Here is a 22,528-nt window from a genome sequence, read left to right as displayed (position 1 = left end):
TGTGGGGTGAGTTTGCCAGGACAGGATTGTGTAATGGGCTCATAGTGAATCAGTAACCTATTTTACACTGCATGTGATTCTCAAGAGTCTTTTCCATTGACTTCAATCTTGTCCTTTTGCCTTCTTATCCCACTCTATCTTCATGCTTTTCATGAGTTTTTTGAGGTATTGAAATATTGTGATAAAGTTGTGTTGTATAGTAGACATTGAAAATATTATGCAGTGAGAAGCAGCAATCAGCAGTGTCTTCAGACTTGCTGATCACGAAACAGGTACAATTGTGAACTATTCAGTCTTTGTTCTGGGGCTTCTTAAGTTCTGTTGCACAGACAGAAGAAGCACTTGGGCCCATAATTTCTCTTCCGGGCCCTGGCTTTGGTCGGGGGTTAGCTGGGTCAGGTTGGGGGGTGGGGTGGGGTAGGTCGGGGGGTGAGGTTATGGTCGGGTCAAGTGGGGGGTGTGGTTGGGCAGGGGTAGTCGTGTTGGGTCAGGGGTGTAGCCAGATCTGGTCAAGGGGGAGTCAGGTGGTCGAGGAGGTGACTGGGGGATCAGTTGTGGAGTTACCCAGGTGTTAGACCAGGTTTTAACCTGTCCAACATATCCTGGGAAACTGTCAAGGTAAGTTACACGGATCTGTTCCAAGTCTCTAACTCCTGCTCAGAGTCGGAGACATTTGCGGAGGATCCAGGACAGCAGGGGTATTGCCCAGTGGAAATTTAAACATCCCGGGCAATTCCCACGTAGGTCTGCGTAGCAGAACTTCCTGAACGGGGTCCTGACATGCACCTTCTATCATACTTCTGGTCTACGACAATCTGGAGACTGGAAAATTTGTGCCAGTGTTTCCTCTATTTCCAAGGAATTGTTTGATTATGACTAGCTAGCCCTTAAAGATCTGGCTGAAATTGGAAACATGTACCACATCTAACTTTTATACAATACTATGATGTACTCTGTGTACCAATTATCATAATATACTGTATATAGCCTACCATGTACCCACAGTATACCTGTTATGCTGTACCATGTACTACCTAGTACTAAGTATATCATACCACATGCCACCCTGTAAATTTTGTTATACCAAGTGCAACATATATGGTTTACCATGTCTCACAATGTACAGGTACACTATTGTGCCTCATTGTGTTCACATTTTATACTGTGTTAAATTTATCAGACATAACTTGACTTTTTACTAATCTGTGCTGACTGTTCTTCATTAACCCGTGTCTTTGAGTGATTATTACATTTATCATGTTAGAGCCTCTGGAAGCTTACCCACTACAGTGTTAGGTTGACTGATATATAATTATCTGGTTCACTGCTTTCTCTCTTCCTGAATGGAGGTAGTAAATTGGCAACCTTCCAGACCCTTGGCACAATTTCCATATCCATGGAGGTTTGACAAATTATGATTGAACCTCTATTGTTTCCTCTTTGGCTTTCCCATAGCAACATTAAGATTCTCTTTCTGTAAACCTCAACCCAAAAGAGTTTCCACTGTTCCTTGTTAAACTGCACTAACTCTGGTGCAGCCTAATAATGCAGCCGATTAATATACTAACACTCAGCTGCAGGTTCACAATTCCCCTGTGTTGAGATTTTGACCTCAGCCAAGCCTTCAAAGGCCAGCTGGTCATACTCAAAGATAGAGGAAATATCAGTGAGTGAATTCAGCAGAAGAGTCATACGGACTCGAAAGGTTAACTGTGTTCCTCTCCACAGATGCTGTCAGACCTGCTGAGATTTTCCAGGTATTTTTATTTTTGTTTTGGATTTCCAGCATCCGCAGCTTTTTTGCTTTTATCTTAATGAATTTAGCTTGTCTTGGCTCACACACCTCCTAGTGGCACAAGGAGGTGTGTGAGCCAAGAGGGTGCCCAACCCTCTTACTGGGGAATGTTCAGGCTTTAAAAAGCTGATAGGAAGAAGCCAAACATGTAATAACTGTTGAGAAGTTATTGCAAAAGTGCAATACCAGTGACTCTCACCCAGTTAGCCCTGTGGAGTTTTCTCATTGCACTTTGTCTTTTATCATTGGAGTTACAACCCTTGAAAAACTCATCTCTACAGTTGCCTTCTCTACTGAAGTTTCTGATTGTCCTTATAAGACTTTATGGGCTAGAAATTGGTCATCCCTGTTTTTTGGGCATGGGGTTGTGATTTACAGCCTGCCTGTACTGTCACCATGGAGGTAGACACTGTGCAAATCTGGTGCTGTCTTCTCACTTACCTGAATCTACATTGGTCTGAGCAGGGCCTGTGCTGCTGGCTGCCTCTGCCCAGCAAGGAGCTCAGCAGTGTGTGCTAATAGCACATGCTACAGCCAAGCCTGGTTACCTTAAAGGCAGTCTGTCCCCCTCAAAGGGATGCTGCGTACCATGAGGTTGAATGCTATTTCTGTAATTCTGAAGAAGGAAAAGGAAACGCCAGGGCAGAGAGAGAGAGAGCTCTCAGGTTCATGGCTGTGGGGCTGGAGACTTTAGTCATGGGCTGGCAGAAGGAGAGATGCCATGTTCTGTGGAGGGTGGAGGTGGCAGGAGACCCTCAAAGACCACCCTCTGAAAGTATTGGGAGCAGGTGGCCAAGAAGGTCAATTCCTGAAGCCTGAACTGAGGACCTCACAGCTGTGTCAGAAGATGTCTAATGAACGAACAGGGGTGTTTGGTTCAATGAATGCATCTTAACATATGTTACGGACAGGAGGGGGATCAATTTAAACAGCCCTGATTTCCCCCCTCACAACCCATCCGTAAGCAGAAAGGTGTTTTAGATTTCTGATTTCCCCCTTTATAAGTGGTGGTGTGTTTTCCCCAACCCTTCAGTTTGGAGCAATCCAAACCTCTATTATAACCCCACAGCAACCTGAAGATAAGACAAAATAAGAGGGTTGGTTTACTCTACACGCATACACAGACAAGGCAGGAAAGGGGTTTCGCAACATCCACCCCTTTTTGCACTCATATAATAAAAGAGGGATATGGGGAAGAAAGGGGTTCAGGGCAAGAGCACAATGAAAATAAGAGTTATGGTTTCATGTGAGTCCAAAGTCCAATGGCGTTTTCCTTCAGAGGTTCGCAGGCTGAAACTGTTGCAGGGTGATCCGACTTTTCAGAAATGAGGACTTCCACAATGGGAGGAGGCACATAGAGATGAATTAGTCTTCTTGGCACCTATACAAGAGTTCCAATATTCCAGTAGCTCACGGTATAGATGAGGGCCAGGCAATTTAAAATCTGGACAGAGCTCTTTCTACTGCTACCTGTTAGGTGGTAAAATGGTAGACTGCCTGGGTCCAGTTCCACACAGCAATATTATGGGTTCTAACAGCTTGGGGGAGGTCATGTGACATACCTCCCACCACTTCTCCTGGGTCTTGGTCAAAGGATGTATTTTCTCAGGTCTGGAATCTTGAGATGTTTAATAGAAGAGCCAGGGTCCCTTTTGTCCTTTGCAGACATACTGTCTCTGTTGGCTGGAGCTCTTCCTTGGAAGTGTAAACGGGGTTGGTGCATTTCTTTGGAATTTTGTTGTCAGCCGTCATAGAGGACATTAGCACCTCTAAAGGTAATGTGGTCCCCGCTGATTTCTGAAGGTTAGAAATTCCTCTGGTATGAGTCTTGGCTAGTCAAAGCCTTGTCCATTTTCAAGTAAAATTATATATAATGTTCCTTCCTGTCTTCTGGCTGGGGGACACAGCGTCTCCTACTCGCCACACCATAAACTTCTCACCTGCTCAAGGCATCTCACTCTCATTAGCAGTCCCTGGCACTCTGGACTCTCACCCTCACACATCCCAATGATGCTGGCTTCACACCTAGCTCCTATTGCTTTTGCATACAACCAGCTATTGAGCTGTGGCGGTTTGCACATCACCCAAACACAGTGCTACATAATCACTGACATTCTACCCTATTTCTTGCAAGACAAGGTGGCACAGTACAGAAGGGGGCAAAGCAAAATCGGTGGGAGATGATGATGCCTCTACCTCCTAACCCCTATGGTTCTCTGCAATATGGGGCAAGCTGCACTTTGCCAGAAGCATGTCGCTAAGAACATTGAGGATGGTGGTATGCATCTTCTCAATTTCCAGCTCACCCTCATCCTGCTGTCTGACATGATGAGTAATCTGCAGATGGTGTGATCATGGACCTCTTGCCTTCCTCCTCTCCCCACTTCCCTCACATTGACCTTCCCCTTTCTGATTTCCTGCTTTCAGACACCCAAAAGCAGCCACCTGCCTGCTCACCACGTGTAGAAGGAGGAAAGAGAGCAACAGCACAACAGAGGAAGTCACTTGATCTGATACTGCCAGATATCAACTGCACGTGCCTAGTACAGAGTTGGAATTTGTGCCTGGTGAAACACTGGGCATAAGTCAGCTGTAGTCAGGCCAAGGGGAAAGGATAGTTTGTATGCAAGCTCACCAGAGAATGGGGTCACAGTCATGTTCTGCTACAGTGAACTCAGATAAGAGCCTCATTGGGGCAGCAGACAGGAGAATGTTGGGTGCATTGGTTGGCCTGTCTGCATCCACCTGTCACTGTCAAGGAACATGAAGGAATCCAGCTCCAATTTCAGAGGCGTAGAGCTTTCCCTGTCCGCACCTCTGCTCCATCTCCCTGTCATGTTGCAGACCCAGATGAACTGCAACTGTAGCCCCCATACCTATTGCAGCCTTTGTGTGGACAGGTTACCAAATCCGCTTCGCTTCTAGTGAGAATGCAGCAACACTACCTGCAGAATCCAGGGACTCACCACAGCACTTCCAAAAACACTTCACGGTACTTCCAAAGACTCTGTGCGTTGGCAGAAGCTATTCTAACTTGTCTAACCTGAAAGCTGGCTGCCGGACCCTTCAAATAATACCAGTGCTGGAACCTACTCACAGCTGAACGCATGTTCTTTCGTGACTGATGAGCAAATTCTTTGAATGGACCTGTGTGGTCTAAGTTTGCAAATAGAATCGTAGAATTGTAGAATGGCTATAGCACAGAAGGAGGCCTTTGAAGCCATTGCATCCGTGGCAGCTTTCTGTAAGAGCAACTCAGCGAGTCACAGTCCCGTGCCCTTTCTCTGTAGTCATCTACATTTTTTTTCTTTGAGTCCTTATCATTCCCTTTTGAATACCACAATTGAATCTGCTTCCACCACGTCTCAGGCAGTGAATTCCAGATTCTAACCACTCAATGCATAAAAAGTGTCCCTCATGTTGCTGTTGGTCCTTTTGTCAATCACCTTAAATTGGTGTCCTCTCTCGATTATTCTGCCAAATGGAACAGTTTCTCCCTACTCTGTCTCGATTCCTCATGATTTTGAACACCTCCATCATATCTCTCTCAGCCTTTCTTTTTAAGGAGAACAACCTAAGCTTATCCAATGTACCCACATAACTAAAGTCCCTCATCCCTGGAACCATTCTCGCGAATCTTTTTTGCATCCTCTCTAAAGCATCTGGCATCCTCCTTAAAGTAAGGTGCCCAGAATTGGACATAAAGGCTTAGATTTTCACTGAGTCGGTATGCCTCAGGAGCCCTTTAAAAATGGCAGGGAGTCCCGATTCTGGAATTCCCAACCCCATTCCTAGGCTGCCTGATTTTCGGAAGTGCCTTTTAAGGGTGTGGGCTGGTTCCTGTCAAAAGCCCACACCCGGCATTCCCGATCTGGCATGTCCTACTCCTCCACAATTTTCATAGATTCAAGCCAGGTTTTTAGAGTTGTGGTTCACGGCCCCTCAGAGGGGTCATGAACCCTTGTCTGCATGGGTGGATCTTTTAAAAGGAGAGTTCAAAAGGTCCTCCCCATGTACCCTATGCCAAGCTCTGTCCTTCCACCTACCCCCCATGGCCCATCACACCCTCAATGCCAAGCTATGGCCCTTCCATGCTCATTGACCCAAATTAACCTTATAGTGACAGTTGGATGTGTTTTTTTTAAAATTTTTTAAAGTAATTCATAACTTCCAACTATGTTTTTTTTAAAAAGTCATTTCACTTAGAAGGCAATAAAAGTGTTAATCATCCAGAGAAACCATTTAACCTTGTCTTTTTTTATTCGTTCATTGGATGTGGTGTCACTGGCTAGGCCAGCATTTATTGCCTGTCCCTAACTGCCCTTGAGAAGGTGGTGGTGAGCTGCCATCTTGAATCCCTCAGTCCATGTGGTGTAGGTACACCCACAGTGCTGTTGGGACGGGAATTCCAGGATTTTAACCCAGCGACAGTGAAGGAACAATGATATAGTTCTAAGTCAGGGTGGTGTGTGGCTTGGAGGGGAACCTCTCGATGGTGGCGTCCCTGTGCATCTACTTCCCTTGCCCTTATAGGGGTAGAGGTCGCGGGTTTAGAAGGTGCTGTCGAAGGAGCCTTGGTGAGTTGTTGCAGTGCCTCTTGTAGATGGTACTCATTGCTGCCACTGTGTGTCAGTGGTGGAGGGGGTGAATGTTTAAGGTGGTGGAAGGGGTGCCAGTCAAGTGGGCTGCTCTGCCCTGGATGGTGTCAAACTTCTTGAGTGTTGTAGAGGCTACACTCATCCAGGCAAGTGGAGAGTATTCCATCACACTCCTGACTTGTGCCTTGTAGATGGTGGGGCAGGCTTTGGAGAGTCATTTGAGGCATTCAAGAGGACGTTGGATGATTAGTTAAATAGAAACAATGTACAGATTATGGGAAAAAGGCAGGAGATTGGCATGAAGTTAAAATGCTCAGAGAGCCGGTGCAGACAGGATGGGCCGAATGGCTGCCTCCGACATCGTAACAATTCTGTGATTCTGAGTCAGGAGGTGAGTTGCTTACTACAGAATTCCCAGCCTCTGACCTGCTCTTGTAGCCACAGTATTTATATGGCTGATCCAGTTCAATTTCTGGTCAATGGTAACCCCCAGGATATTAATAGTGGGGGATTCAGCGATGGTAATGCCGTTGAATGTCATGGGGCAATGGTTAGATTGTCTCTTGTTGGAGATGCTCATTGCCTAATACTTGTGAGGCACGAATGTAACTTGCCACTTATCAGCCCAAGCCTGGATATTGTCCAGGTCTTGCTGCATATGGACTCGGATTGATTCAGTATCTGAGTCGTCGCAAATGATGCTGAACATTATTCAATCATCTGGGAACATCTCCCACTTCTGACATTCTGTTGGAGGGAAGGTTATTGATGAAGCAGCTGAAGATGGTTGGGCCTAGGACACTACCCTGAGGAGCATCTGCAGCAATATCCCGGGACTGAGTTAATTGACATCCAACAATCACAACCATCTCCCTTCGTGCTAGGTATGACTCCAACGAGCAAAGAGTTTTTCTCCGATTCCCTTTGACTTTGGTTTTGCCATTGTTCCTTGATGCCACACCCAGTCAAATGCTGCCTTGATGTCAAGGACAGTCAATCTCACCTCACCACTTTGATTCAGCTCTTTTGTCCATGTCTTGACCAAAGCTGTAATGAGGAGTAAATAAACATTGTTTATTCATTGTAAATAAAATTGTGTAAATAAACATTGACAGCCGAGATCAGAGAGCCTGAGCTGTCAATCGAGCAATGTTTTCCCTGGAGCGCAGGTGTTTCAACAAGTGTAATGGATGTCTGAGCTCTATGCCTCCATTTATAAAGCCCAGGATCCTGTATTGCTTTTTAACCACTTTCTCAACCTGCCCTGCCACCTTGAACAATTTTGTGCACATGTACCCTCAGGTCATGTACATGTACCCAAATGTACCCTTTGTTATATATTTTATTTTATGAAGCTCCAAATCAGCCAGTAAGGCTGCGTGATGTCATGACAGCACTAGTTCAGATATTACTGGCACAAGCAGTGGACACTTAGCTGAGCACCCTTCCCAGCATGGTGCAGTGTGCCCGATTTGGAGGGACTGCAGCTGAATTTTGAACCTAATGAGTTAATTTTAAAGATCCCTATTTATGATAAGGAAGGCAATTATTTTGTCTGGTTGTGAGAGGTAAGAGGAAGATGTTGAAAGCACAGAGCAGCTATAAGTGATTGCTGTTACATCCATTAAATGTTGTGTCAGTCTTCCATGGTGGCTGTCTGGCAGAATTGCTTTGTTATCCTTACCTGCTGAGATCCAATGTTTTCTAGCTTTTAGATCTGATTCTTGTTTATGTTCTACTTGATGGAGATTTTCTTTTGAGCCACTTTTAAAGATGTAAATGAGTGTCAATTATGACACACAATGAGTGTTAAGGCAGAGCATTTTCCTCAAATGAATATCCACAGCACTCGGACAATGGGCTGAGGTTGAAGTGGGAAGAGGTAGAGGACCCTGAAGTATGAGAGTAATGATAGCAGAGGAAACTTCTGGTTGAAGAAGCATTCTCCTTTTCTATTACCCTTGATGGGCTCATTAAAATAGCCCGCAGTAGGTCAAAGACTTGGTGGGTTTTTCAGTTTGGCAAAGTTATCACCAGAAATGGTTACCATATTGGTACCGTCACACTTTAGGAAAAAGCACATTTAAACAAATTTGTTTTTTAAAGCTACCAAAGAAATATTGTAGAATGTAGGCACAATAATCAGTGTCTTCAATAGTTGTCAGTTATAGCTGCTTTCACAAATTTTCCTCTCGCATACCAACCAGAATTATCAACTTCTTTATTGGGTGGGATAGCTTTTAATGTTGCGCAATACACATATCTGCTAAAATTATTCCTCTGTAATACTCTTCCTATGAAATATCCTTATGATGCCACACCCTTCTTTTCCAATACTCTTCTTGTGATACCTTTTTCTCTATTTCCCCCTTGAGTTCCCACCCTCAATCATCTTCATGTACCTCTACTTCCAACCTCTAACATTGTCAACCTCCGCCATTACCTTAACCATTACTGCTGAAATCTTCATCCTTTGTCACCTTCACACTCAATTAAACCAATGCACTCCATAAACTTGAGCTCATCCAAAACTCTGTACAAAGTCTTTCATGTCAATCATCCTTATCCTCACTGGTCTATGTTGGCTCCCAGTCCACCAGCATCTCAGATTTATAATTCTCATTGTGGCGTTAAATCCTTCCTGTATCACTTTGGTTCAATGGTAGCACTGTTGCCTAAGTCAAATGGTTTTACATTAAAGTCCCAAGCCAGAGTCTTCAGCACATAATCTAGACTGATACTTCACTGTGATGTTGATCCAGGACTCCATTGTCAAAGCTGCCATTGCTTAGATAAGATGTTAAACTGAGGCCCCGTGTGTCCTCTTGGGTGGGCAGAAAGGAATCCGGGGCACCACTCTAACAAGAGCAGGGACTTTTACATAGTGTCAACATTTAACCCTTACCCAACATTATCATTGGCTGTAAAGTGCTTTGGGATATTGTGAATGATGCAAATTTTTCCTTTTTCGCATCTATCAGGCAAGTCACATGAAATGTTCATAGTGACTCTCCAGCGGATGATCCATGAAACCCTTTTGAAATGGGATAAATGGCTAAAACGACAGTTTATAACATTTTCTGCCAATCTTCTACCAAAACGTCGTCAGCTGTGGTTCAGTTGGTAGCACATTTGCCTCTGAATTATAAGGTTCCAGGTTCAAGCCCTACTTCAGGACACAAACTGGCACTCTACTGCAGTACTGAGGGAGCATTACCTTGTCAGAGATGCTGTCTTTCAGATGAGATGTTAGACTTAGGCCCCATCTGACTGTGGATGTAAAAGATCCCATGGCACTATTTTGAAGAACAGCAGGAATGTTGACTTAATTTGTCCAGCCCAATATTTATCCCTCAATCAACATCACAAAAGGCAGATTATCTGGTCATTATCACATTGCTGTTTGTGGGAGTTTGTGTGCAAATTAGCTGTCAGGTTTCCTACACTACAACAACAACTACACTTCTAAAAGTACTTAATTGGCTGTATGGTACTTGGAGATGTCTGGTGGTTGTGAAAAATGCTATATAAATGCAAATCTTTTTCATCTTTTTAAAACAACCTTGGATGATCAGGAGGACCTCCCCACCCCCACAAATTCGAGGCCACAAAGATACATGGGGCAGTATTTTACAATCCCCCACCAGCCGGTAGGGTGACTGGGGGATGGCCTTCCCACTGGGTTCCTGTCCGCCCTAACCTCTGCAATTTTATGATTGGATGGGCGAGGCCTAGGCTGTTTACCCTCTAGCCTCAATTTTCAGGCCAAGCAAGGTTGGAGGAGTTCAGGGGCAGGAGGGAAGCCCAAAAATCAAAAGTCTGATGATGACCATGCAACCATTGTTGATAGTTGTAAAAATCCATCTGGCTAATCTCCTTTAGGGAAGGAAATCTACCTGGTCTGGTCTACATGTGACTCCAGACCCACAGCAATGTGCTTGACTCTTAAATGGCCTAGCAAGTCACTCAGTTGTATCAAACTGCTAAAAGGAATGAAATCAGATGGATGACCCGGCATCAGCCTGGGCACTGGAAATGACAATGGCAAACTTGACTCTGTCGACCCTGCAAAGTTGTCCTTACTAACATCTGGGGTCTAGTGCCAAAATTGGGAGAGCTGTCTCAGACTAGTCAAGCAACAGCCTGACATGGAATCATACCTTACAGATACTGTCCCCCTTGATGCCGATTGACTCTAGTTTTGATGGGTCATTGGAAATCTCTCTGCTGATTGGAGTCATACCTAACACAAAGGAAGATGGTTGTGATTTTTAGAGGTCAATCATCTCCGTTCCAGGACATCATTGCAGGAGTTCCTTAGGGTACTGTTCTAAGACCAACCATCTTCAGCTATTTCATCAATGACCTTCCTTCCATCATAAGGTCAGAAGTGGGGCTGTTTGCTGATGTGCCAAACTGCTACAGAAAAGATGGAAAAGCATAAAACCAAACAGATAACCCAGCACTTGACACTGGAAACAACAATGGCAACCATGCCAGTCGACCCAGCAAAGTCCTCCTTTCTCTGGGGAATTGTCAAAATTGGGAGAACTGTCCTGCAGAGTAATCAAACGGCAACCTGAATTAGTGCTACTCATCGAATCATACTTTGTAGCCAATGCCCCAGATTCCTCCATCACCAATCTTTGGTATGACCTGTCACCAGAGACGGTGCACAGTTGTATACTGTTGTATATATCAGGAGGGTGTGGCTTTGGGAGACCTCAACATTAACTCCGGATCCCAGGAAGTCTCATGGCATCAGGTCAAACCTGGGCAAGGAATCTTTCTGCCGAATACCACCTACCACCCTCTATCAGAAGATTAATCAGTACTCCTCCAGTTGAACACCACTTGGGAGAAGCACTGAGGATAGCAAGGACACAGAATATATCCTGGGTGGGGGATCTCGATGCCCATCACCAAGAATGGGTCAGTAGTACCTGAATGTTGGTGAGTCCTGAATGATTGGGCCTGTGGTAGATGGTGAGAGAACCAACAAGAGGGAAAACCTTGCTTGGCCTCACCCTCACCAATCTACCTGTCACAGATGCACCTGAACATTCAGAATTGGTAGGAGTGACCACAGAACCGTACTTGTGGAGATGAAGTCCCATCTTCACACTGAGGTTAGCATCCATCATATTGTGTGCCACTACCACCGTTTTAAATGGGATAGGTTCAAAACAAATCTATCAGCTCAAAGCTGAGCATCCATGAGGGCTGTGGGCCATCAACAGCAGCAGAATTATATTAAACCACCATCTGTAATCTCATGGCATGCCCTTCACTCTACCATTACCATCAAACCAGGGGATCAACCCTGGTTTGCTGGGGAGTCTAGGAGAGCATGTCAGGAACAGCAGCAGGCATACCTACAAATGAGGTGACAATCTGGTGAAACTACAACACAGGACTATGTGCACGCTAAACAGCGAAAGCAGCATGTGATAGACAGAGCTCAGCGATCCCACAACAAATGGATCAGATTTAAGTTCTGCATTCCTGTCATATCCAATCTTGAATGGTGGTGGACAATTTAAAAAAAAACGAATTGGAGGAGGAGGTTCCACAAACATCCCCATACTCAATGAATTGGGAGCACAGCACATCAGTACTAAAGATGAGGCTGAATGAGATGCAACCATTTTCAGCCAGAAGTGCAGAGTGGAAATCCATCTTGACCTCTCCCTGAGGTCCCCAGCATCACGGCTACCAGTCTTCAACCAATTCAATTCACTCCAAGTGATATCAAGGAACGGTTGGAGGCATTGGGTACAGCAAAGGCTATGGGCCCTGACAACATCCCGGCAGTAGTACGGAAGCCTTGTGCTGCATAACCAGCTAAAAACCTAGCCAAGCTTTTCCAGCACAGATGCAATGCTGGCGTCTACCCAGCAATGTGGAAAATTGCTATGATATATCCTGTTCACAAAAAAAAGACACATCCAATCCAGCAAATTCCAATTCCAATCCTTCTCCCGGGCAACTAGGGATGGACGGTAAATGCTGGCCTTACCAGTGACGTTCAGTCCTGTGAAAGAATTTTAAAAAACCATCAGCAGTGATTTAAGGTGTCAACAGTGCTTTAAAATGGCACTTACGCAGCAATAATCTGCTCACCAGTGCTCAGTTTGGTTTCTGTCAGGGGCCAGTGATCTCTTGACTTCATTGCAGTCTTTGGTGAGATGAGAGTGACTGCCCTTGTCATCAAGGCAGCATTTGATCAAGTGAGGCATCAAGAAGCCCTAAAAAAATTGAAGTCAATAGGTATTATGAGCACAACTGTCCACTGGTTGGAGTCATACCTAGCACAAAGGAAGATGGTTGTGGTTGTCAGAGGCCAAACATTTCAGTCCCAGGACATTGCTGCAGGCGTTCTACAGGGTCCTAGGCCCAACCAGCTTCAGCTGCTTCATCAATGACCTTGCCTCCATTATTGCTGATGATTGCTAAGTGCTTCATATCATTCCTCAGATACTAAGCCAGTCTGTGCCCACATGCAGCAAGACCTGGATAATATTCAGGCTTGGGCTGATCAGTGGCAAGTAACATTCATGCCACACAACTGCCAGGCAATGACCATCTCCAATAAGAGAGAATCTAACCATCTCCCTTTGAGATTCTACAGCATTACCATTGCTGAATACCCCACCATTACCCATGACCTCTGCCACCTAGAAGGCCAAGGGCAACTGACGCATTGGAATACCACCACCTGCAAGTTCCCTTTCAAGTCGCACACCATCCTGACTTGGGACTATATCTCTATTCCTTCACTGTCACTGCATCAAAAATCTGGAACTCCCTCCCTAACAACACTGTAGGTGTACCTATAGCAAATGGACTGGAGTGGTTAAAGGTGGCGGCTCACCACCATCTTCTCAAGGGCAATTAGGGATAGGTAACAAATGCTGACCTTGTCAGTGACTCTCCCATCCCATGAAAGAATCAAAAAACTTGTGCTGTGCCTGGGAGCAGTATAGATGGAGCTTTATATATCTGACCAGTGCTTTACCTTCCCTGGGTGTATTTGGGTCAGTGTAGAAGGAGCTTTGCTCTTTATCTAACCCTTGCTGTACCTGGGAGTATTTGATGCTGACAGAGGATGCATAAATTGGACTAACATCTCTGACCATAAATACAAATTAACCCTTAAAAATGTTTTGAAAAGCTTTTATATTTTCACAACTGAATCGCCTTTTGAATGAGCTACTAAGAATTGCTAGTAGTCATGAGCTATTACTCTTCAAGAGCAATGAAGAGAAGGGGAAGAATAGGAGACTGCCCTTTGTGCTTGCACTGAAATCTAACTGAGCTTTGCAGTAGTAAAAATTAGTGTTGTAAGAAACTCTTTCCTTGCAGCATTTCATTCTCAGGCTAACACTGGGAGGCAATTCAAATAAGTGGAATGAGCTGGTAGCAAACCAAATGCACCTAATGAAGTGGCTGCAGTTGGTACGGCTATTATCCCGAGCTCTCTGGGCATCCTTCAAAGGCTGATGGGTGCAGTCATTTCTTCAGCTCAATGAAATAATTCATTTCAGTTATAATTGAGCTCTCGAAGAGGAGCCATTAGTTCATACACATTACTCACATGTTCTGGATGCTTCTGTTGGTCTTCACTGTTACTTTGCACCATGAATGGTTCCGATAGGGATTGAGCAAAGCTTAAACAATGAAAGCAAAGTTAATTTTGTATCGGAGCAAGAAAAAGGTGCAGTATGTCCATTAATGGCTGAGTTCCATTTCTCACCCTCTCTCCTCTCTCTCACTTTCATGATCTTTGAGGACAATTTTCAACTTCACGTACAAGTCGGTCCAAATTTTCATTCCTTTCAGGCTCACCTGAATCCCAACTGCAATGAACACTCAATTATCTGCTCTAATCGCACTGATTAGTTGATGTGCATTGATTGGTTTGTATCTTATTGATTTATTGGTTGATATGCTTTAGTTGGTGTGTGTTGGTTGATGTATCATTTGACTGATAATATTGTATGTTCTCATTTACAGTTTGCTCCTTTGTAGTCCACAAACGATGTCATGAATTTGTCACCTTCTCCTGCCCAGGTGCAGATACGGGGCCAGCCTCTGAGGTAAGAACTTTTTTGTCAGTGCTTAAAGGTTTCTAGTATATCCATTGGTGATCATGTAGGAGTGAGTGTGCCAGTAGTATTATAAATGCTGAACTGCGGGGACAGAGGGTTGAGTAAGGTACATTGCTGCTTTGGAGATTTGGGGAGTTTAGAATGCAGTATTCCTGTTGGTTAGGTTGTAGAGATTTGTTGTTGCATTGTCAGTAAGGTTTGGGTTGTAGTGATCAATGTAGGAGTGTAATGGAAGTTTGAAGATGCACAGCCCATGCGCTTTTAACCCTGCATAAATAACCATTTCATTATTACGAAAAATGTATGTGGGCACAAATTTGAGAGAGCCAGGAGATTTCTGCAGCTTGAGATTACTTAATTATTCTGAAGGATTCTGCATTACTACAGTGAGTAAATAGTGCGTGCGCACTATTTACTCTGAGGGAGAGGGTAGAAGATCATTTAAATTGGCCAATTTCCATTGCCTTCAGGCCCTAACCTTAATCATCTTTCTGTACAAGGAAGGCCACTGCTGCCTTTTCCTCATCCACCATATGTTAATGGCAGCAGGAGGGTGGTACCCAGGCTTCTGCACAATTTCTTTCGATGCCACTGCCATTTCTAAGAGATGGATTTCAGTAGCCCAGGGTAGTGGTGGCAATCGTCCTCAATCATGCCACAGAAGGCAAGGGCCTAGTATTGCCCCTGCCCCACCCCCATCTCCACCCCCCACCAATCCAATCATTCCATAAAAATGTTACTCCTATCTTCAGAATTTCTCTACCCTATTTGAGACCGCCGTATCCTCTGTGGTGCAATGCTGCCTCATCTTCCTACTCCCTCCCTGTGATGGAGATCCAGCTGGGACCTCTCTCTAGTGTTAAGGAGCCCACCCCCAAAAAAAATGTTTGGGGAGGTGTGCGGTGGTTGTGATTTGGTTAGGGCAGAGGTCACACTTGCTTGGAGTAGGATTATGAAAATGTGGAGTGGGGTTAGTGTGTGGGGCTAGGTGTTACCATGTGCTTTAAGGTGGCAAGCCTTCTCTTATTTAAGATATTGGAGTTTTGGTTACCAGAGCCTGGGTTTACAGTCTTTTCCCACAACTCCCTTTTTTCCCTAAAGTTAAATCTCATCACAGTTGTTTTTGAGTGCATGACTGCTTAAAAAGAAAAAAGATGCAACTCCTTTTAAAAAAAAAAAATGGTTATCAAATCTGCCTCGTGAGCAACGGGGAGGTGCTCTTTTCTCTTAAAGGAAATACGTATTCATTCTCATTAATGCTGAACATTGGTGTTCTCCCTGACTGGTCTGGCGATCCTTTCATAAAACGACTAGATGTTTGCTGGACATGATGAGGCAAACATGTATACCTCGGCTGCCCAGTGGAGTGAGTGGTGCGGTGACACACATTCACAATTTCATTCTGCAGTATTCCCCTGGAATGTGCCCACGCACTATTTACTCACTGCAGTAATGCAGAATTCTTCAGAATAATTAAGTAATCTCAAACTGCAGAAATCTCCTGGCTCTCTCACAAATTTGTGCCCACACACATTTTTCGTAATAATGAAATGGTTATTTATGCAGGGTTACAAGCAGTCAGCATTCCAGAGCATCCCTGTTTTCACATCCTCCTTTATCAGGAACCTATCCCTGGCCTTATCTTAACGGAGTTGGGCCTAAGAATGTGAGGTGCCTCGTTATATCAGCAAGCAGAGAGAAGCTTTTCTCTTTCATTTACCACCCAAAAGGGCCACGCTTGTGCTGCCTCTTGTTTACGTGGAGTAGCCCTTAAGTAACTGAAGTCACATCTGCCAGATGTTCACTGTAACTTCATTGTAATAGATTGACGAACTGCATTTACAATAAGAGATTAGGTCAGTCTGTGTGTGCCAGATTATTGGAGGTTAATTGCTAGTGTGTAACGGGAGGGAGTTGGTTGATGGCCTGCCAGGCAGGTTATGATTGCTGGGTATCCCATGTATCTCTTGTAAATGGCTTGCCCCTGGAGTGGGCATGCTGAATGAAGGCTGGGGTTTTGGCACATAACTTCAACCCTTTAAGGTCAGTTTCACAGGAGATGTGAGCCTAATAATTACTAATGGTGATATCAGTGGTACAAAGGCTTAACATATGATTGAGGTGTACAAAATTATGAAGGGCATAGATAGGGTAGATGGGAAGAAACTTTTCCCCTTAGTGGAGGTGTCAATAACTAGGGGGCATTGTTTTAAGGTAAGGGGCAGGAGGCTTAGGGGGGAATTTGAGGAAAAATTTTTTCACCCAGAGGATAGTTGGAATGCGGAACACACTGCCTGAGAGGGTGGTAGAGGCAGGAACCGTCAACATTTAAGAAGTATTTAGATGAGCACTTGAAACACCATAGCATACAGGACTACGGGCCGAGTGCTGGAAAATGGGATTAGAATAGATAGGTGCTTGATGGCTGGCACGGACACAATGGGCCAAAGGGCCTGTTTCTGTGCTGTATAACTCTGATCCTATGACCTGCTTTGATCCTATGACCTGCTTTGATGCAGAAGTTAACTTGCTATTTTAGCAGAGGGTAAAATTAACATGTCACTCAAACCCATTAAAGAAGTTATCTGTGATTCTGGTAGCTGTGGTTTCTAGTGTGGTGGATTTTCAATCGTTTCATGGTGTTCGTGAAAGACGAGGTGTGAATATATAGTGCTTCATAATCACAGCAACATTTTTATTTAAGTTAACAAATGGTGGGAAAAAACCAATATTTGCTGTACCTGGTAATGGCTGAGTTTATCATTGGTTAAGATGGGTCAGTATGAAACAGCAAAGACATTACTTTATCAGCATGTAAATTGCCTTGCATTAGATTCTGCTCAGTTATTTAACATCACAGGAGGGTTAATTAATCATTGGGAAATTCAAAATGAGACCATGCTGTGTTAAACTTCCTCGCCTCCCTATGTTGATCTTACAAAGCCCTAGATCTCTAAAACAACCTGTTCAGCTGCTTCTGGTTGCTTTGCAGTGTAAGCATTTGCACAGTCTCAGTTAGCCAGACCCTTGGAGGGATCATTTTCACCTGAGTGGGATTTTGGTGGAGCGGATTGTTCACCCCTTGTCAAACCATAATGCTGAAACCGATGGGATGAAAATCAATCCATTCTACAACAAGATGATCCGTTCTACCAGATCTACCCCTACCCCTGCCCCCCAACACCCCCATCCCCACAGGTGGTGAGGTTGAAAATGAGCTCAGTAGTATTCATAGAGGTCAAGATCCCTACCTCTGGGCTGAGGACAAGGGTTCCTGTGGAGTTTGTCATCACTCCAAGGTTAAAGCGGAAGTCTGTTGGAACTGTTGAGCAGTTTCAGCCTCGTGCTACCTAGGGACCTGGGCAATATGTAAAACATGATATGTTGCACCGTAAGGTATGTGAAAAGGTGATGGGGGAAAAAAAATTAGTGGGGCACCTGGGGGAAGTTGATTTGTGGAGTGAACAATTTGGGACAGCAACCAGTCTCTGCAGAGAAAACAAAATGTAGAAACTGTCAATTCCCTTATCTTAAGTCAAAGTTTGTCTTGGGGATTTTACTTTTATTCATTCATGGGATGTGGGCATCACTGCCTAGGCTAGCATTTATTGCCGATCCCTAATTGCCCTTGAGAAGGTGATGGTGAGCTGCCGCCTTGAACCGCTGCAGTCCCAATAGTGTAAGTACACCCACAGCCCTGTTAAGGAGGGAGTTCCAAGATTTTGACCCACTGACAGTAAAGAAACAGTGATATATTTTCAAGTCAGAATTGTTTGTGGCTTGGAGGGGAACTTCCAGGTGGTGGTGTCTCCATGTGCCTGCTGCCCTTGTCTTTCTAGATTGTTGTGGTCATGGGTTTGGAAGGTGCTGTTTAAGGAAGTCAAACAGTCTTTTAAGATCTGGAGTAAAAGTTTTTTATTGCTTCCTCCATGGTACTTTTATTATCTGATGAGATTAATTAAATATCTAAACATGTCAATTACTATTCCTGTTGAGTCCAGCTACTGTGATATTGATAGGTTACTAAGCATTAATTTTGGAGTGTTGTGTAGTATCTATTTCCCGCCTATTCCATTTTGCTATTGAGAAAGTTTGGTTCAGTGTGGTATAGTATTATGGTAATTAACCTTGCTTGACTTGGAGTTCTATAGTATTATGGTAATTAACCTTGCTTGACTTGGAGTTCTACTTCAAACCGTACAATCCTTCCATCACGCAGATCACTTCAAACCCTACCTCGGCTCCTCTGTCCCTGAAACCCTCATTCGCAGTTTTGTCAGCACCTGATTCGATTACCCCAATGTCTCATTTGACAACACCCCATTCTCCACCCTCTAAATTTCAATCCATCCAATTGTGATGAGGTCTTCTGTTTTCATAGAGACCGGGGCAGGGGGAGCATGTGCAAGCTGTTGTCTGCACTGACTTTGGTTTCAAAGCCTGCATTTATTGAGACAGTCTCTAACTGAAAGAGAAACTAAGGCCCAGATTTTCACCCAGAGAGCCTCTCCATCGTGGTGAAAATAGCAGAAATGGCCAAAAGATCCTAAGTCCCACCCCCAAACACGGCATTTCCAATTTTTGCAAGGTGCACGACAAGTCATACGAACAAACAAAATAGGAGCAGAAGTAGGCCATTTGGCCCCTCAAGCCTGCTCTGCCATTCAATAAGGTCATGGCTGATCTGTTTTGAATTCCACATTCGCATCTACCCCCTATAACCTATGATTCCCCTGCCTAACCAGAATCTATCTACCTCTACCTTAAAAATATTGAATGACCACCCCACCCCTCCCCAGTCTACCACCTTTGGAGGCACAGTGTTCCAAAGTTGCACAACCCTGGGAGAAAAAATTTCCCCTCATTTCTGCCCTAAAATGGCAACCCCTAATTTTAATACAGTGCCCTCTAGTTCTGGACACTCACACCAGAGGAAACATCATTTTCACATCCACCCTGTCAATACTGTTTAGGATCTCATATACTTCAATCGAGTCACCCTCCACTTTCCTAAACTCCAGTGGAAGGAAGCCCACTCTGTCTAACATTTCGTCATAAGACAACCCACTCATTCCAGGTATCAATCTAGAGTTGGGCCAGGGTTCATGCATGCGCATTTTACACAGGCAACTGGCCATTTAAATCATTAGCTGTCTCCACTGAAATGGGATTTAGGTAGCCTAAGAGTGTGAAACCTAGCATGTGTAGATTAAACCAGGTAAGAGCTGGCTTGATCTTGGAAGACTCATTTAGATAGCCAGGGTACCCCTTTGGAGATGTAAGGTACTCCTTTGAATATGGTCCCGGGACACCTTTGGAGAGATAAGGCATCCTTTGGAGAGGTTAGATATCTTTTTGGATTGTTGAAAGTAAACATGATTGTGCATAAAAAGTGCATAAACTCATTGGAACTGTCAAAGCTGCCAGTGGATTGAAAAAAGCCTGGAGTTCAAAAAAAATTAGTGCTTGACATTTCCTGGTAGGATTTGTGCTGCAATGACTGATTTTACAAACAAACATTATCACAGTAGGGTGCCTGTTAAATGAGCAGTTTGATTGACAGCTCAAGGCAGTTATAGAAAAGAAATCTTTGATTTCGTAAGAGATTAGTTGAATGAATTTCTATGGATTTTTTTTTTCTTTAAAATAGTCATCAATAGACTTTATTTTGTCAGGTTTGTCCATGGCAGGAAGTAGGTGAGTTGGCATGGAGGGGGTAAGGGCAAAGGGTGATGGATGGGGGCATGAGTTGGCACTAAATTGGCATAAGGATTATAAAGGGCTATGGGATGTGGGGGGCATAGGGCTATGAGAGACCATAGAGTTGGGTAGAAGGGCATGTGTTGGCATGGGAATGAGGGGCCATGGTGGTGGGTGGTGGCATAGGTTGGCATGGATGGGGCATGGGAGTGTGTAGGGGGGTAAGGGCTGGAGAGCTGTTTCTTGTTTTAATAATTTTGTTTATTACATTCAACAAAGTTCTGGAGAACAGACGCAGGTCTTCCACCCAGCCCACCTCCACTCCTGGCAGCCTCCGCTCTCATTCCGGGGGCAACGGGCCCGACTTCTAATCCAGCCCACCCCCCGGGAACGAAAATCGAAAATGCGTGCGCATGTGTGAGACAGCTGAAAAGAATGGAACCCGAAGGCTAGGTTTTGCAGCAGGGATAGTGAAATAAAGTTACTAGCGCTGCTTCGGTTATTTTGGGGAACACTCCTGTCAGAATCGCTGTGAGCTGAGCGAAGAAGTGCCCCCTTTTGTTCACGACTATGTCGTGGTCTCTGAAGAAGTAAAAGCAACTCGATGATTAGTTCTTGCGTGAAGAGAGGGGGTTGAACTCTACCTGAGGAAGAGGGAGTTTTGAAGGATTTCATGGCCGGCGTGGTATTAATTTGTGTTGATTTTGGTTTGATTGTTAAAGAAAAAATTATATATTCTTCCGTTGGGATCATTTGGTAAATTTGGTTCTTTTAGTTTTTTGGAATCTACAGGGATCATAACACCAATATTTGGTCACCTGCATCCTGTGCCAGACTACACACCCACTTGTCCATCCCCTGCTCATGACTATAGACAATGATCCCATAGATCATTAAATTTACCATTCACGCCCTTGACTTCTAACCCATCCATAGGCTCTCCCAATCAATCTCCGCAACCACCTCCACCCTTGCACCCTCTCCTGCGTGCTTTTTGTCTTTTAACTCAGATCTTTGTGTATCTCTTCCCTTTGCCCCACCATTGGTGGAAAACCCTTCAGCTGCTTGGCAAGAGCAGGAAAGGGCTGCCCAAAATACTAAGTGGAATGCAAGGCCTACTGCACCATGTACAGACATCCAGTAATTATGGACATCGTGTGCTTAAAGAAGTTGAGGCTGAGCAGGGCAGCTGTGCCATCTCCTCAAGAAAGCACTTCAGACAAGCTGAATTTGCATCTGACTCCTTTTAATGTTAATATTGGGGATATCTACTGTGTCAGAAGATGAGAGATGCATCGCCCACTAGGGTCAACATGGTTATCACTTTCTCCGTTGAAGCAACAGCAAAAAAAGGGAGCTGCTGGTTCTCGCTGAATCCGTGGAATTGCGGTTTACACTCATTGGGGCTTCCTGTACAATGTAATCCCATAAATTAGCCATAAGGGACATTATTAGCTCAATATCCAGGTGGTACATGAAAACTTGCACAGAATTGTACAGGACAATGCCTTCCCTGGAAGCTGTAATGAAGCCTTCATTTACGCCAGTCCCCTCTCACCCTTATTTGAAGGTGAAGAAAAAATGGAAAGATGGCTTCAGGGAGATCAAGGCAGCTGTGGAAAAGAAAGAGATCAAAATGAAGATAAATTTGGTGCTAACCCAACAATGTAGCAAAAAGGGATGGCACTTCAAGTTTGAACACCAATGAGACAGAGGGTGATGACAGAAGGCTGCTTTCGTGACTGGAAGCCAGTGTCCAGTGGCGTACCACAGGAATCTGTGCTTGGTCCCCTATTATTTGTCATTTATATAAACGACATAGATGACTTTGTAGGGGGAAGGATTAGTAAGTTTGCAGATGACACAAAGATTGGCCGGCTGGTTAACAGTGAGGTTGAGTGTCTTGGGCTACAGGAAGATATAGACGGGATAGTCAAATGGGCAGATAAATGGCAGATAGAATTTAACCCTGAAAAGTGTGAGGTGATACACTTTGGAAGGAGTAATTTGACAAGGAAGTATTCAATGAACGGCATGACACTAGGAAGTTCTGAGTAACAAAAGGACCTTGGCGTGTGTGTCCATAGATCTCTGAAGGTGGAGGGACATGTTAGTGGGGTGGTGAAAAAGGCATATGGGACACTTGCCTTTATCAATGGAGGCATAGATTACAAAAGTAGGGAGGTCATGTTGGAATTGTATAGAACCTTAGTGAGGCCACAGCTGGAGTACTGTGTGCAGTTCTAGTCGCCACATTATAGGAAGGATGTGATTGCACTGGAGGGGGTGCAGAGGAGATTCACCAGGATGTTGCCTGGGATGAA

At 44.4% G+C, this 22,528-nt stretch overlaps 1 protein-coding gene across 2 annotated transcripts in view; it reads left to right on the top strand.

Moving 5' to 3' along the window:
* The window catches only part of LOC144690717 (protein kinase C beta type), a 277,204-nt gene that overhangs the window by 120,667 nt on the left and 134,009 nt on the right, over positions 1–22,528 (top strand). For both annotated transcript variants that reach the window (XM_078558489.1, XM_078558488.1), the window contains exon 3: positions 14,410–14,492. In XM_078558489.1, the coding sequence (XP_078414615.1) occupies positions 14,410–14,492 (83 nt within the window). The remainder of the gene's footprint in view (positions 1–14,409; positions 14,493–22,528) is intronic.

This window comes from Cetorhinus maximus, chromosome 15, assembly GCF_964194155.1.
Source record: "Cetorhinus maximus chromosome 15, sCetMax3.hap1.1, whole genome shotgun sequence".
Lineage (NCBI taxonomy): Eukaryota > Metazoa > Chordata > Chondrichthyes > Lamniformes > Cetorhinidae > Cetorhinus > Cetorhinus maximus.
This window is presented reverse-complemented; position numbering and strand designations above follow the sequence as displayed.